We start from the raw sequence: 15,944 nt of genomic DNA, 5'->3' as shown, positions 1-15,944 counted from the left end.
AACTCCTGAGCATCGCTGGGTGTGACCCAAAAAGCAAAAAAAAAAAAAAAAAGCCATCCTCTAAAGGGTGAACAGCCCAACTCCAGGGGCCAGGACAGAGAGAGACCCCGGGAAAGCTGGGGGCCCCTGTCCAGGGGGTGGGGGGAACCAGTCCAGTATGCAGGAAGCTGCACACAGAACCGAAGACAGGCTCTTCTGCTCCCAGACCTTGGTGTTTGCTTGCACCGCTGATCCCGGCTCACACCTCCCCTGCCCCTACCTGCTACTGCCCCCGCAAGCCCAGCTCTGAGCTGCCCAACGCTGAGCCATGTGGCGGGGAGAGGCTGGGGCCCCCTGCTGGCTACAGATCCCACAGAGAAAGGCTCCAGTGAGGTCCACGCATGCTTCTGGGCCAGCCTGGTCATGCTGTCTAGCTGGGGTGTCCCGGACACTGTGCCTGTCCCTGCTGAGCCCCCATAAGGCCCAGCTCCCCTGGGATTGCCACCTCTGGCTAGCGGGAAGCAGCGGGAGCTGGGAGGAGCGTGCACTTAATGAGTGCCGTCTGAGCGCCGAGCGGAGGCACTCACTGCCCCCTCAGGAGAGGACACGGGCGTTTTCCTCTGGGGGAAGCTCCCAGTGGGCATTTGGCTCCACTGCAACGCGGCTTCTTCCCCCCTCGCCCCAGTGGTCCCCAGCATCGCCACGGTGGTCATCATCATCTCCGTCTGCATGCTCGTCTTCGTCGTGGCCATGGGCGTCTACCGGGTCCGCATCGCACACCAGCACTTCACCCAGGAGAGCGAGGCGGCCAAGGAGGCCGAGATGGACTGGGATGACTCGGCGCTCACCATCACCGTCAACCCCATGGAGGTGAGGGCCCCTGCCTTACCGCTCCCAGAGCCCCCCACAGCCCTCTGCTGGGCCCCCTGCATCCCGCCCCTCCTGCACCCACTGCCCTTCCCAAAAGTGTGACCTGCTCTCTCCCCACCCACAGAACCAGAGACTTCCAGGCAAGCTGCTGGGGGGCATCTCCCCCACTTCCTGCCCCCCGACCCCGCTCAGAGTGCCCTGACACTCAGCTGCAGTGTTGCGTGTCTGCACAGCCAGCCGTGGCGGGGAGGGGCTGTTCCCGTGCTAGCTACAGAGCCCACAGAAGGCTCCAGTGAGCTTCAAGTAAAACCCACCAGTGTCACCTGCCGGTTACTGAAGCCCCAATATATCCAGGGGGCTTTCTCTGCACCCCACCCCTTTTAATCTGCCCAGGAGCCTGAGAAGGGGGTTGCACACACCTTAACAGAGGAGGGAGCCAGCCCCCCCGGGGGCAGGAGAGCCAGCTGAGCATCATGGCCAAGGTCAAGGCAGCCAATTCCAAGGTCATATCTGGCCCTGAGGGTGCCAGGCCCCTGCTTGGGCCCAAGAACAGGAAGGGAGGGAAGCCCCTCCCTCGGCACCTGTGGCCTGTCCCTGGCTTCCTTCCCAGGGCGGTGCTGTCTGAGGGGGAAAGCAAGCAAGTGGAAGGAGGCATGGGAGGAGAGGCAAGATGGGGAGTTGGGAGACCAATGGGACCACCCAGCCGGTCCCCGGAGTCTGCTCTGACAGTCCCCATGCCATGCCGTGTGGTCTTCCCAGCAGGGGAACCAAGCCCACCACTGAGGGGGGTCCCAGGCTGGGGCTGCATTCACTCTCCCCCCACTCACAGCAGCCCCCAAGACTGGTGGGGGGTGGCGGGGTGCAGCCAGGCTTAGACCATTCCAGAAACAGACCTTGGTGTTTCTTTTTTGAACAAGACCAGAGTGGAGTTGAAGGGCTGGGGTAGGGGGGAAGAGGGAGGGCGTAGGCTGGGGAAGTGAGAGTGGAGACCTGGCCCCTCCAAAGCAAGCACTTAGGGGCCCTCTGCCCCATGCTACCCCACTGAAAAGCGGACAGGGGCAAGGCCATGCTCCCCCCTGAGAAGTCGGGGTCTAAGGCTTGGAATGCTCCATTCAGATGGCTCCAGAAGGGCAGACAGGGGCTCTGGGCCACAGCTGAGGGGTCCCCCCTGCGCTGACAGCCTGCAGCCCCCACTCTGGAATCCCGCTAAACCCTCTGGCTGACTTGTCCCAGAAGCCCCCGGCCTCAGCAACCCCACCCCACTGCCCCGTCCTGGCCCACAGCCCAAGCCTTAAGGGACAGGAACCCCCTAAGTGGGAAGATGCCACCCAGCTTCCTCGGGGCCTCCCTCCGGGCCCTGAAGTCACCTCCCTTTGTCCCCCCCAACTCCCAGAAGCACCAGGAGCCCGCGCGAGGGGAAGAGGAGACGGAGGACGAGGAGGAGGAGGAAGCCGAGGAAGGCGTGAGCTCCAGCAGCAGCAGCGACTCCTACGACAGCGAGGAGGAGGTGGAGGAGGCCGGGCTGGGCAGGGGCAGGGGCGGGCAGGGTGCCGCCAGGCAAGCCCAGCTGGAGTGGGACGACTCCACCCTCCCCTACTAGCGCGGCCCCGCCCCTTTTGTAAGCCCGCCCCCTTGTCTGCCTGAGCCTATCACATGTCGCCTCTAATTTCCCAGCGGGGGTGGGGCAAGCCTCCCTGGACCGCCCGCGTCAACCTTGGCCTCGTCCTGTGTCCCAGTCCTGGGGCCCGTCCAGGAAGCCAGCATCCTGCTCCTGGGCAGCCCTGGGAGGACTTTGTCTCCTGCCCTGGGCTCACTCCACGTCCAGGATCTGCAGAGCTCGGCCTTGGCTCTCCCCCGGGCGGGGGATGGACAAGCTCAGTCTCTGCGGCTCACCTAGCCTCGCGCCCCACCCCAGCCCACTTCCACTCCTAGTTCTGTGTTCCTAGGGCCCTTGGGTTCCAACTCACTGTGCATCCCCCTCCCCTCAACCCCTCCTAATTCCCTGAGCAGACCAACAGGTTCCCTTCCCTGCCCCCTTCCCACGGCAGAGTGGTGGGACTTACAACCCCGAGATCTCAGTCTTTAGGACCGGAAAGGCAAGTTTGGCGGGAGGCAGAATGAAGTTCCAGGGAAAAGTCCCCAGGAACGGCCAGACCCGCACGGGCCGGTGCCAGGAGGCGTAGACAGGCTGCTAAACCCGCACATGCGCGTCACACACAGCCACACACACTCCGGAGGGCAGAATCGCTTCCTTTGCCCTTTCTGAGGTCACATCAGGCCAGACAAAAATCGGAAAGTGAAGATAAGCCAGAACAGGGTCTCTAGGACGTGCCCACAGACCCCTACCGCCTGACACACCTCGGGCCTGGCAGCATCTCACGTACTGAGCCCCAGGAAATGCCCAGGACTCAGCTGGAGATGACGGGGAAAGGGGGGGGCATTTCCTAGCCTGGGGGACAGCCCAGAGATTGACAAGTCGCTCCCCACTTAGTCGATGGCTCTTCGGCCCTATTTCATGCGTCTTTGAGGAAATGTCTTCCTCCTGGAGGTGTGGGGGCAAGTGGGAACTGCACCAAGTCTGAAACGAGAGTTGGAGGGAGATTTTGCCGCTGGGAATTAGAAGCACATTTGGATAATAGTCTCCTTTCTTCTTCTCCTCATAAAAGGCGCCACACTTCGGGTAGAGGGCAGATACATCTAAAAACCTCATTTCTTTCCTCCTTCTTGTTTTAATAAGGAAATCTTTCCCATCTCCATCCAACAGTGGACAGCTCCTGAGGACTGCTGTTGCTATGGTGACCGGTGTGTGATCTTTGTGGACAAGAGAATAGCGGGCGGAATTAGGGCCGGCACAGGACACCCCTCCCCCCCAGTCTCGGGGCCGGCTTTGTCCTTGGTGTGTACAGCCTGTCCCTTGCACATTGGCGTGCCTGGGCACAGAGCTGGTCCCTAGACACCATGGCATTTGGGGTCCCCAAAAACCGTTAAGCCTCTGCTCATTCTATTTCCTGTATCAGCTAAACGCAGTGGGTGAATAAGGGGACCCTCCTTGCTCCTAGGCTGACATCAACCTAGGGAGTCTCCATCACCCACCTTTGCACCTCTGGATTCTAGAAAACAACTGGGCAGTTTTCCTGGTTGCTTGAGTGTCTCTTGCATCTGGTCCCTCCTATGGTCTCACTGAACTCCTGGGAGGCAGTTGTTAGATGCATCACGATGGGTAAACTGAGGTTCAGAGATGCAGAGTGGCTCAGAGGGACAGACCAGACTGGAGTCCCTGTTTTCCTCTCATGTCATGCCCTCTACCCTGCTCTTCCTGTCCTCATCTGGGCACTCACCAGGCCATGCTGAGCACTTGCTCTGTGCTAAGCCTCATCTAAAGCTATGGAGATGGCTAGATATGGGGACGGTTAGGCTAAGAGTAGGTCTGCAGGGGTGGGGCAGGAGGGCTACACGGCCTGAGGCTTCTTACGGAGTCCATCTCGGAGAGTAAGAAGGGTGAGGAGATGAAAGCCAGGAGGAAGGGGGCGTTGTCTCAGCAGAACCAGCCAGGGCCCTAGTCCCCCTTCTGAGAGGAAGAACCCCACCTGCTCTGGGCTCTGTCATTGAATGAAACAGACACATCAGGGACCTCAGCCCTTCCTCTCGGGCAGCGGCTGCACGTCTGCAGGAGAAGCCCCTTAGTCCTCCCGGTGCCCGGAGTGGACTACAAAGAGACTCTCCGGGCAGGTGCGGGCAGAAGTTGCCCACACTCAGAGCCGTGAAATGGATGCTGTGTGTGTTTCGACTGATCCTTCCTGAATTGGATTTGGTGGGAAATAATCAAGTCTGGGCTTCCATGCGAGCACTTGGCTCAGCCTTTAGGTTTGATGGGGGTGTCTAGCCCCCTCCTGCTGCCTGTTTCCCTGGGGTGGAGAAGTGTGGGCCAAGAGAAACCTAGGGGTGTGTTGGGAGGAGCAGGGAGGGGTGCAGGGGGTAGGGACATTAACTGGGCAGCAGAGTTAGGTCTTTTGTGACTAAAGGCCAATGCAGAGGAACAGTGGGGCCCAGCAGCGGTGGAGGTAGCTGTGATTGGAAGGAACAGCTGAGCCAGAGCTCACCTTGCCAGGTGGTACCCAGATGTGCTCTCTGGAGCTTGGAACCCCAAGTGAGCCAGAGAGGAGGAGGAGAAGGAAGTGGAGGGGGAGAAAGTGGAGGAAGAGGAAGAGGAAGTGGGAAAGGCCAGGGCAGAATAGGGTGCCCAGTAGAGTGAAACCATCCGTTGGTTGGTCGCCTGTCATGGATAAAGCTAAGGAGGGCTCTAGATGGTCTCCTTCAGGGTTGTAACTCTGATCCCAGTTCATCTTGAGAGCAAAACTGTGACTGCGGTGGGAGACTCTCACGCCACTCTGAGACCACCCACATCTGCAGCTGACAGGGCTGCACCACGCCGCTGGCATGCTGCAGGGAGGGGGTCGCCGGTGGGGTCCCTGTTTCCTACTCCGCTACAGACCACAGGGGCAGCCAGCTGGATCAGACCGGAGCCTCAGAGTGGGAGTTGGAGGCTCTGCAGACCCTGGGGTCGCATCTCTGTCCCGGAAGCCCCCGTGCAACCCAGACACTGCAGGAACAGACGGCTCAGTGGCTGCACTCCCAGGAAGAGACTTGAGTTCCACGCCTTGAAAAAGTCGGCGATTGGCATTCATGTGCTTTCTGTGTGTCTCGAAATGTTACTGCCATTTTGGTTTTTCAATTTAAGCATCCCACAGTATAAAAGAGTTCTGGCGCCCTGCACTAAAGAGGAAAAAAATAAAAATAAAAGAAACGGCTGGTAGATTTGGCCTGGGGGCTGCGGTTTACCCCCATCACCTCAGCAAGCAAAGCAGCCACCCCCACCCCACCCTACCCCCATTTGCCAAGGGGAAGCAAATGAACTCAGCCGCCCCGTCCACCGACAGCTGTTCTGGACTTCTTGCCCCTAAAGAGCACCCCCATCCTCCACCTCAGCTCTGAATGCAGCACTTTTAGAAGTCGCCTTCTGGAAGAATCCAAGCCCCTCACAGACACCCCTTCCTCCAGATCAGAGCATCCAGGGGTGGGGAAGCCTTCCTCTCCTTGGGGAGCAGCATGCTGAAGCAGCAAGCAGGGGGGGGGGGAGGGAGGGGTCGGCCACGCCTTCCCTACAGGACTCCGCACTGCCTTCCAGGCAGGACTGTTGATGGTCTTGGCTCGATTTCCAGTTCATGCCACTGCCCTAAAAATAAGCCTAGAAGCTGATGACTGCTGGAATCAGGAGCGACATAATCATTCGGAAGCCTGACCCAGCATGCTTCCAAATGAGCCATCTTCTTGGCTCTGTGATTCGATATTGGCAAGAAGGAGAGAAGAAGACAGCTTTGTCACAACCTTCCTCTCGCTGAAATGCTCCAGACTTTTTTTTTTTTGTAAAACTGTTCACAAAAAAGAAAAAATCAATCTGGGTGTGGTTTCATGCTTGGACAGAATTTGCCTTGACTCAACGAGGATTTGCTGGTGAGACTGTTTGCCGGGCTTTGGGGTGCCCTCACCTCAGAAACCTTCTGCATGCACAGGAGGGGTCCCACTGCAGGCTGGGCACCGTCCTCTCGCTGGCTGAGGTCTGTACTGGGATGAGAGCAATGCCTTGGCACGATTTCATGTTCCTCCAGCCCCTTTCCGGCTGTGGACAGAAGAACCTGACAAGTTTTCAAGCTGCTTCTGCCCTTCCCCATCCTCCCTGGTTTTACTTTATACATCCCACCACATCCTGTCTTGTGAGCGTTTTTTCCTTTTGGCACCATCTAGGAAAGGCAAGCTGGCTTTACAAGGGCTGTCGATGAAAAGCCACACTTGCTTCTCCCCCAGGGAGGCAGAAAGACAGAGCCCCCCACCCCCACCCACCTCTGCCATCTCCCCTGGAAAGCAGCCCAAGTCACCCGATGCCATCAGGGCGCAGATGGGCTTCTCCATTTGCGGCTCTCTCCCTGGAATCCTGCTCCGTGAGAGCCCAGGAGGGCTGAGGCCCTGTCCCAAGGCCCCAGGCTGGGAATGAATGAATGAGACCAGGCCCTGTCTTGGTGGGCTCCTAGCCCTGCCTGCTGCTTGCGGGGTGGGGGTGGGGTCCTCTGCCCTGTTGGAAGCTGCTCTCTGAGCAGGTAAGACTTGGGGGCATCCCACTTTAGCAGACATCCGCTCTGCACCTGGCCGTAGGGATAATTCGGGAATCTCAGGGAAGTGTCCACACTTACGAGTCGGTTCATGGGCCTTGAAAGGTGATCATGGGGCTGGAGCGATAGTACAGCAGGTAGGGCACTTTCCTTGCATGCAGCCGACCCAAGTTCGATTCCCGGCATCCATAGGGTCCCCAGAGCACCGTCAGGAGTAATTCCTGAGTGCAGAGCCAGGAGGAACCCCTGAGCATCTCTGGGTGTGACCCAAAAAGCAAAAGGAAAAAAAAAAGAAGAAAGGTGATCAGCTCACGCCCAGGGCAGAAATGCCATGACTGAGGACTGCAGTTCAGTGGCACTCGGGCCACCAAAAGGGAATTCTGCAGCAGGGCCAGCAGGTGACCAGGCCCCGGAAGTCAGCACAGAAGCTCAGGATCATGGGCGGCCGAGCAAGGCCCTTGCCAAGGAGCAGCTTGACGGCAGGACGCACGGCTGGAAACCCCAGTCAGAGTCACGGGCTCGGGAGCCTGCAGGGTCGCACACACAGTGTGGGCGTTTCCATGTGCGGTCCCCAAGTGGGCAGCACCAGCCTGGCTGGCAACACCTGGAAAAAGCAAATTCTGATCCCCCCACCCCCCCCCCCAAGGGGCAGGGCCTGAAGTCTGTGTGAAGGTCCGAGCAGAAGTCTGCAAGCTTTTGACGGGAGGAGGAGCGTGGTCTTGGCTGGTGTCAGGAAGAGACTCTAGACTGGACAAAATGACTCATCGCCAGGTTGAAGCCACGAAGGACCCCAAGCCGAGTGGCCCCTCCAGGCTCCCCATCTTGCTCCCAGCATAGCGGCTTCAGCTTCAGGCGGGCCGGGTCCTCGCGGCCGCTGCTCCCCTCCCACGGCTGGGCCGCTCGTTGCTCCTGCGTTTGCCTCCCGGACAGGCCGCCTTGCAGGCTGCCAGAACCACACAGTGAGACCAGAGTGGTAGTCCCACACGGATGGAGACCTGGTCCCCACACTGGTGGGGGGCCTGGCACGGAACACAGGGAGCACAGTTAAGGACACCGCCTCACCAGACTGCTGCTCCTCTGACATGGGACTATAGCGTACGCGGGACCCCCCCAGGGGCCCCCTGGGGGGAGAAGGCATGGCTGCTCTCGGGAGGCGGTACCTTCTGGATGTTCTGAAGAGAGACAAGGTGGGCGCGGAGAGATGGTACGGTGAATAAGGCACTCGCCTTATGTACGGCGGACCTGAGTTCAATCCACGGCATCCTGTACAGTCTTCCAAGCACTGCCCGGAGTGTTTCCCGAGTGCAGAGCCAGGAGTAGTCCCTGAGCACCGCTGGGCGCGGCCCAATAAAAACAACAACTCAAAGCAGCTACGTAAACCTGCGGTCTTGCTGCAGACAGGCCCTGACCCGCCTCTCCTCTCTAAGGCCTTCAGGGGTGATGGGCGCCCTGAGGACCCCCCCCCCCCCGCTCCTCAGTGCCAGCCACCTGACAATTATTTTATGCTTTGGATTTATGGCTGCAACCCTGCAGTGGCCTGCCAGCTTCTGCAGGACTACGGGGTGCTTTGTCCACCACGTGCACCTAACTGGGGTTACATAGTGAGTCTGGGGTCAGAGGTCAGGACCCTGGCGGGGAAGGCTGGAAGAATGGCCTGAAAAGTCATGTGAGCTCCTGCTTTCCTACCCTTTCATTCCTGAGAACCCAGTTCCCTCACAAAGAGAGTCCCAGCCGGCATCTCCTCAGCAGTGCCCTCGCTGAAATCCTCCAAACGCCTCAAGGAAGTGCCCCTCTCCACGGCTTATTCTGTGGGCAGGTTTTCTGGTGAAATGTATCTTCTGTGCAGGAAAAACTTGTCGCTCACAGTTTTACAACAGGCCAAGAGAACATGGATGGCTGGCTGGTCGTTTACTGCTGAGAGTACCTAGGGACAAGATGATGAGAATGTTTTCTTTCAGTCACTTCCTGTCACAGAAGAGTATTTTCTGCAGCCTGGCCTCTCGGCACATTCTCTGGTAAAATATTTCTTTACCAAAGCCTTAAGACAATTGTCTGTGTTTCTCGGAAGTCAGTCATATCTACAGCCTCCCCGTGAAATCACAGGACAAAGAATGATGTGGCAGAAATGAATGAAGAACAAGAAATAGCATGGTAGGGAGTGAGTAAAGGACAAAGAATGGGATAGAGGAAGTGAATGAAGGACAAGGAATGGAGGAGCAGGCAGTGGGTGTATTAATCACAATGGTGACAGAAAGTAGGTAAAAGACAGGCAGTGATGGTGTGGCAGGAAGTAGATGGAGAAGTTTTTCAAAAAAGCAGAATGGGGGCCAGAGTGATAGTACAGCGGGTAGGGCCTTGCACACAGCCGGCTCGAGTTCAATCCCCGGCATCCCATATGGTCCCCCAAGCAGAGCCAGGACTAACCCCTGAGCATCGCTGGATGTGACCCAAAAAGAAAAAAAAAAGCAGAATGGGTTCTGCTCACATTGGCAGGCCTGGCTGTGCCCCTAAACAGGCAGAACCAGAACAGGAGATACTAAAGACTGAGGGTCAGGAGTTCAGATCCAGCCGGGACGGGGACAAGTGCATGAGAGGAAGTCTGGGCACCCTTGAGATTTGCCCTTGGGCAGCCTTTCACAGTTGTCACAGACAATAGCCAGAGCTATACCCCAATACTAGCAGGGTATCCCCCCATCACGAGAGAAGAGGAGCTGATATCGCTGAACCTACTAGGTGACACAGGTCAGGTGTCACGCATGAAAACTTTCTGTTGAATAGCACGGAGCCATCCTGACTTCCCAGGTGCCTGAGGGGACACCTCACCAGGAAGGAGAACAACTCCAGACTGTGTGGACCTGGCAGGGCTTCTTACTTCGGGCTCCTCTGCATGGCGCCTGGCCTAGCCCTTATGCCTTGCCAAGGCTGAATGAAATGGAAACCGGAACCCCCCAGTGAGTGAATGGACTGGGTTTGACAGACTAAGATGCTGCAGCAGAGCGAGTCTTGCCAGCACGTTTTTTTTTTTCTTACCATGTAAGTTAAGCTCCTTTGCAGGATGGACACAAGCGAAGGCAGAGGAGTGCAGTGGAAGGAGGCAGTCCTTCCTGCCGCCCACACGGGTAAGGAAAGGAGTGGAGGGGTTTGGAACGGGGGTCTCCCTCCCAGCTCGAGCCGGGAAAAGAAGCCCCTAAGCAAGGAGCTTGAGGAGCCTCCCTGCTCCCCTCACGACGCAGTTGGCATCCCCAAAGAGGAGGCAGAGGCTCAGCTGTTTGACCTCGTGTGCTGCTCCCATCCCTTTTATCAGATTCACTGCAGAGCAGATGCATCAAGCTGAAGTTCAATTCCCAACGGACTAATGAAAAGAGGGCAACAGACGTGAGGAGAGTCAAAACTCGGACATGGGTATTAATCACAGGCTACAGAAACACGTCGGCTTTAATGTCTGCTGTTTTTATCTTGAAATGAAAATGTATCTCTGCCGCCCAGACCCTTTTTCTCTGAGTATTTCAACACAGGAAAATGAAAAAAAAAAAAAAGAGAGACCTGCCCCACCACATGCACTAATACACATAGACACATGGGCACCCGTGCATACTTTAAGGGCTCTTTTCCCAAGAGAAACAAGACCACGGGTTGTGTCTATTTGCAGAAACTAATTTACAGAATCAATCGCTAGTTTCAGCTATAGGCTGCTGTGTCTCTGGGGAAGAAGGAGGGAAAGAGAAGGGGTCCACTCTTGGGAAGGGCTTGCTAGGGGCTCTGGGACGGGGTCTCGGCTCTGGCCTGTGGGTTATAGATGAGAATATAGCATGCACACACACACACACACACACACACACACACACACACACCTACATGAAGAAGCATCCCCCTCCCACCCCAGTCAATGTGGAATCAAGAGTCTGGATCCCCCGAGCACCCCTGCTCCCTTATATGCTGAGAGGAGTCCCTCGTGGGTGACATTCATGTGCAATCTTGTTCTTCTTCATTAGCAAATTTCTGGGGGGTGGGTGAGAATGAGGCAAAATCTTAGGGCAGAGAGTAGAGAAGACATTAGATCTGAACCCCAAGGCTGATCACTCAAAAGGCAGCAGTAGAGAGGATGAAGATAAAGTGACTGCGAGTCGAAGAGGGAAGGGAGAGTCTGGGTCCGAGCGAGAGCAGCAGCCGCTCTGCCAGGCAGCCAAAGTGTGGCACTGTTTGGAAGCTCGAGCCCAGGCTCGGAAACCCAGGGGTGAGGCCCGAGGCGGGAAGCAGAGGCAGCGAGCGACTCAGCTGCTTCCACAGTCGTAGCTGCTCGGAGGACGTTTTAGCTGGACTTGATCTGCTTGGCTGTGGCGGGTCAGTTCATCCTGATTGTTGGTTCCCTGTGCTAGACCAGCTAGGAAAGAGATGGGAGAAGGCCAGGGAGCAGGTTTGGAAAGGAAACTGCATGTAGAAGTTGGCTGTTTTCAAAGAAATCTGTAAGTGTTAAGAGTTGGCCATGAGGCTAGAGCAATAGCACAGGGGGTAGGGCATTTGCCTTGCATGCGGCCGACCCAGGTTTGATTCCCAGCATCCCATATGGTCCCCCAAGTAATTCCTGAGTGCAGAGCCAGGAGGAACCCCTGCACATTGCTGGGTGTGACCCAAAAAGCAAAATAAGTAAGTAAATAAATAAATAAAGAGTTGGCCGTGTGAGTCACGGCACAGTGGTTATGTCAGTGAAGAGAATGGCTTGGTGCAGCATTCCTCTGGGAAACAGGTTAATGTGTCCAATGTAAGTGGCCAGAGACAGGTCCACTCAGGAAAGTTGGATACAGTTGTGTCTTGTGTACGTGCCTCTCTAGAATACAGAAATAAGCTCTTGCCTGGAAATGCCTTGGGTTTCAGTGCACTTCAAATGCCTCTGAGCCTCTGGTTCGGATGTTGCCCTGTTTCTGTTCATGTAGCTCCCACAGCTCGGGGAACAGTCCCTGGCACGCAGTAGGGAAACATCTGGAAATTAAAGGGCCAGCTTTCTAAAAATAAAAGGGCCCCCGGCCCTTCTCTGCCGACTCACAACTAAATCTCTGAGGATATGCAAGCCAAGCGGCTAAAACTCATGAAAACACCCATCCCAGTGGGCAGCCCTCAGGAGGCAGGTGGGCCAAGTACCACCCTGCTGAAGGCCTTGGTAGCGATTCAGTAGTGTCTCCATTTCCCCAAAGAAAGCAGGTGGCCACACCCTCTCACAGGTCACCCCCGCCTGGCTGTGGAGGCCACACTGTGCATCCAGAGGTTCTGAGTAGTGGGCCCGGGCCTGGCTCTGATGTGGCAGTGTTGTGTGGTCCCTCTGGCTCTCCCACATCTGCAGACACCCAACAAGCTACTTTGATGGGAAACTAGATGCGGGCGCCCCTCCTGTCCCTCTGCTGTGCTATGGAAATGACTCTAGGCAGTTCCAGAACCGGGTTCTTTACTCTGAAAGGCCACGTGACTCCTCTCATCCCGGCCCTCTGCCCAAATCAGAAGATGCCATCCCCATCCAGGGCCCCCCGGAAGGCTGGTTCTTGAAGGTCTGAGATAAGAAGGTCTGAGATAAGGTGAGCATGTTTCCCTGGGGCAGCAGGGGAAGTTGGCAGCAGCATGGCACTGTGGCCTTTGTCCAGTCCCCCATAGTGGCCCCTGCACTCCCAAGACAGGCTCATGCAGTCTAGAAGTGTGTGTGTATGTCTGTGTGTGTGTCTGTGTGTCTATGCCTGCCTCCACTGTACAAGAGTCTGCGTTAACATGACCCTGGAACTCTCGCGAGAAGAGCCGTCTGCTCTCTTTAACGGGCTACGTGTCACTTCCGGGAACGCATTATCATCTTGCCCCATGAACCAGAAGTCCCTTTGCCTGCCTGCCCTTGCCTTGTCTGGCCCCTTCCCCTTCCTGCCCGAGCTGTCCAGATATCTCCAGCCGGTGGGGGGGTGGGGGTGGGTACGGAGAGTGTACGAACATAGAAAGGAGGAAGAACCACCCCAGGAACCTGTTGGGCTGCTCCCCCTGACTGTGCTCCTACCCATGTCGAATCACAAACTTCCAGTTTCCAACAACCCAGATTCTTGCCGTTTCCAAGTAATTTGTTAATTGCCTATTCAACACAGACAGATATTTATTTTCAGCCTTGGCTTGTGGACGCCTACAAACTGATTCATGTTGGTGGTCATTAACGACACTTCCTGTGAATTGGTGAATAAATATGATTTTAGAATTTCACAGTAACCATGGCCTCTGGCGTTTTATTTTACAGACCGTTGGGTGAGGGGGGAAGAGGTTGGCTCATATTCTCTGGAACTCTGACCTAAACCCAGGCATGCAGAAGAGAAGGGTGGGGGCCTTGGGAGGGAGGGGAGAGGAAATCACGGGGTGGGGGTGCGATGTGACAAACAGGCCAGCATCAGGCACCCTGAGCATAATTGAAGAAGACCCAGATAGTCTCTGGGTTTCCTAAGCAAAGTGTCTCTGGCTCCTGGGGTCCAGATAGGTCTTACTATTAACAAGATGAGTGGGGGTTCCAATCCCACAGCCACATTGACTCATCCACCAGCCCTTCTCTGCCAACTCACAGCTAAATCTCTGAGGAGATACAAGCTAAGCAGCTAAAACTCATGAAAACACCCATCGCTGTGGATGAAAACTCTGGGATACCCTCAGGAGACAGGTGGGTCAAAGACCTGCCCTGCTGATGCCCTGGCAGCTACACCACACCCCACTGCTGCAGCCATGCCAAGGGCACGGCTCCACCACTCCACTAATATTCCCTGCAGAGACACCAGGCTGAATAATTTTAAGTAAGGTCTCACAATGGAGACGTTACTGGTGCCTGCTCGAGCAAATCGATGAACAATGGGAAGACAGTGCTACAGTGCTAATAATAGTAACACATAATAATGAAGTATTTTTTGGTATTGCACTTATTAATATTTATCTCTTTTTGGTGCCATACCTGTATGTCCTCAAGGCATACTCCTCCTGGATCCGTGCTCAGGGTTTACTTCCGGTTGACATTGGGGATCAAATGGGGTTTAGGGGATTAAACCCTCGAACTTGTGTCAACCACATGCAAGGCAAGCATCTTATCTACTGTTCTATCTCTTTGGCCTCTTTAAAATATATTTTTCTATATTTTTCATTATTATTATTATTATTACTGTTACTATTTCATCTAATATAGTTACTATACATTATTATTTCATCTGACATCTGATAGCCTGGTTCTCCCTCTTGGAGAACCTGGCAAGCTACCAAGTTTACTGACCACACAGGAGAACCTGGCAAGCTCTCGGTGGCGTATTCAAAGGCCAAATACAGTAACAATGATGGGTCTCATTCCCCTGACCCTGAAGAGCCTCGACTGCGGCACCGTCAGGAAGGACGAGTAAAAAGGGGCTGCTAAAATCTCAGGGCTAGGATGAATGGAGACGTTACTGGGCCCACTCGAGCAAATCGTTGATGACAGTGACAGTGACCCAGGTCCCAGGCTGAGAACTCTGGAGTCTTTTGGGAATCATCATGGGAAGCCCCACCCCCACCCCACCCCCATATATCGGGAGCCCCAGAAGCCATAGCCACCTTCCAAATCCACCACCATATTAACTGATGGGCCTGGGCCATGGAAAGTGAAGTCTCCGAACACTCCTAACTCCTCAATACTGAGGTTCCAGGAGGAGCACACAAAATTGGAGGGGAAAGTAACATGAAAGCCAACTGAACTCAACAAACAAAATGACACAGAAGGCTCAACTAGAAACAAACAGCTTAGTAAATCTTTAGACAAGAACAACCCTGTCACGAGAGATAAAAATTTTTAGTTAAAAAATGATATTTAATACTTACTTATGATAATGTTGGAGTTGTGTTATCCAATCAATCTCAACTCTAGAATTGTATCAACATTTCTGGCTTTTGTCTAAATTAAATTATTTTAAAAAATGAGTGATGATAAGCGCTGGTGGTGACAGTTCTGTCCCTTTGTGGGCTGATTCCACCTCGCTCCTCTGTTCCCACCTTCCAGCCTTGCCCCCAGTGCCCCTGAAATAGGCTCCTCTTGGCATAAAGAATAGTGGAGACCCGAGCCCAGCCCTAGGATTGTGTGTTGTGGCAATAAGATTGCCTCTATGATTTCTTACGGCCCCTGCCCCTGGCGGTACACCTCATCCTCTGCCCCCAAAGGAAAGGAGGAAAGATTAAAGCTGACTCCCCCGGAAGTGTTTGGGTCATGGCATATGGCACAAAGGACACAATGCATACCTGTTCACCAGGATAGCCATTGCTACTCTGCTGGATGTCCCAAGCCCTCAGTCCCTGCCAGCCATTTGCCCTACTTCTCTTCCCCTCATCCTTCATGTCCCAACCACAGTGGGGATCAACAAGCCCTTCCAGGTCATCTTCTTCTTGGTCTCTTGCCCATCCTTCTTCCCCAGAAAATTTACCATCACCTTCTCCCAAATACCAGTGGATGCTAGAGCATTTTGAGGGGAACTTCTACCCTTGTTAAAGTTGGAATATCCTTTTAGAGAAAATGATATTTATTTGCTGTAAATAGCACAGGGACTGGAGTGATAGCACAGCGGGTAGGGCATTTGCCTTGCATGCGGCCAACCCGGGTTCGATTCCTCCATCCCTCTTGAAGAGCCCAGCAAGCTACCGAGATTATCCTGCCCACAGGGCAGAGCCTGGCAGGCTACCCATGGCATATTTAATATGCCAAAAACAGTAACAACAAGTCTCATAATGGAGACGTTACTGGTGCCCACTTGAGCAAATCGATGAACAACGGGACGACAGTACTATAACAGTGAAGTGCAGATATTTACTTTCTCTTGCATCCCAGTACATGAAAAGCCTAAGAAGGGTTGGTCTGTCTGGGGTAAACTTTGGCATTCTACTCCTTGTTGCGCACACATGCATGCACACTTACTCACA

At 55.0% G+C, this 15,944-nt stretch overlaps 1 protein-coding gene across 1 annotated transcript in view; it reads left to right on the top strand.

Moving 5' to 3' along the window:
• CLSTN2 (calsyntenin 2) overlaps nt 1-13,241 on the top strand; it is a 484,980-nt gene extending 471,739 nt beyond the window's left edge. Inside the window, exons 16-17 of the mRNA XM_055127980.1 lie at nt 665-849; nt 2,243-13,241. Coding sequence (XP_054983955.1) covers nt 665-849; nt 2,243-2,449 — 392 coding nt within the window. The 3' untranslated portion in view covers nt 2,450-13,241. The remainder of the gene's footprint in view (nt 1-664; nt 850-2,242) is intronic.
• Nucleotides 13,242-15,944: the final 2,703 nt, after the last annotated feature.

The sequence above is a fragment of the Sorex araneus genome, chromosome 2 (assembly GCF_027595985.1).
Source record: "Sorex araneus isolate mSorAra2 chromosome 2, mSorAra2.pri, whole genome shotgun sequence".
NCBI classification, from domain to species: domain Eukaryota; kingdom Metazoa; phylum Chordata; class Mammalia; order Eulipotyphla; family Soricidae; genus Sorex; species Sorex araneus.
The sequence above is the reverse complement of the archived record's forward strand: the minus strand, read 5'-3'. Positions and strand labels throughout refer to the sequence as shown.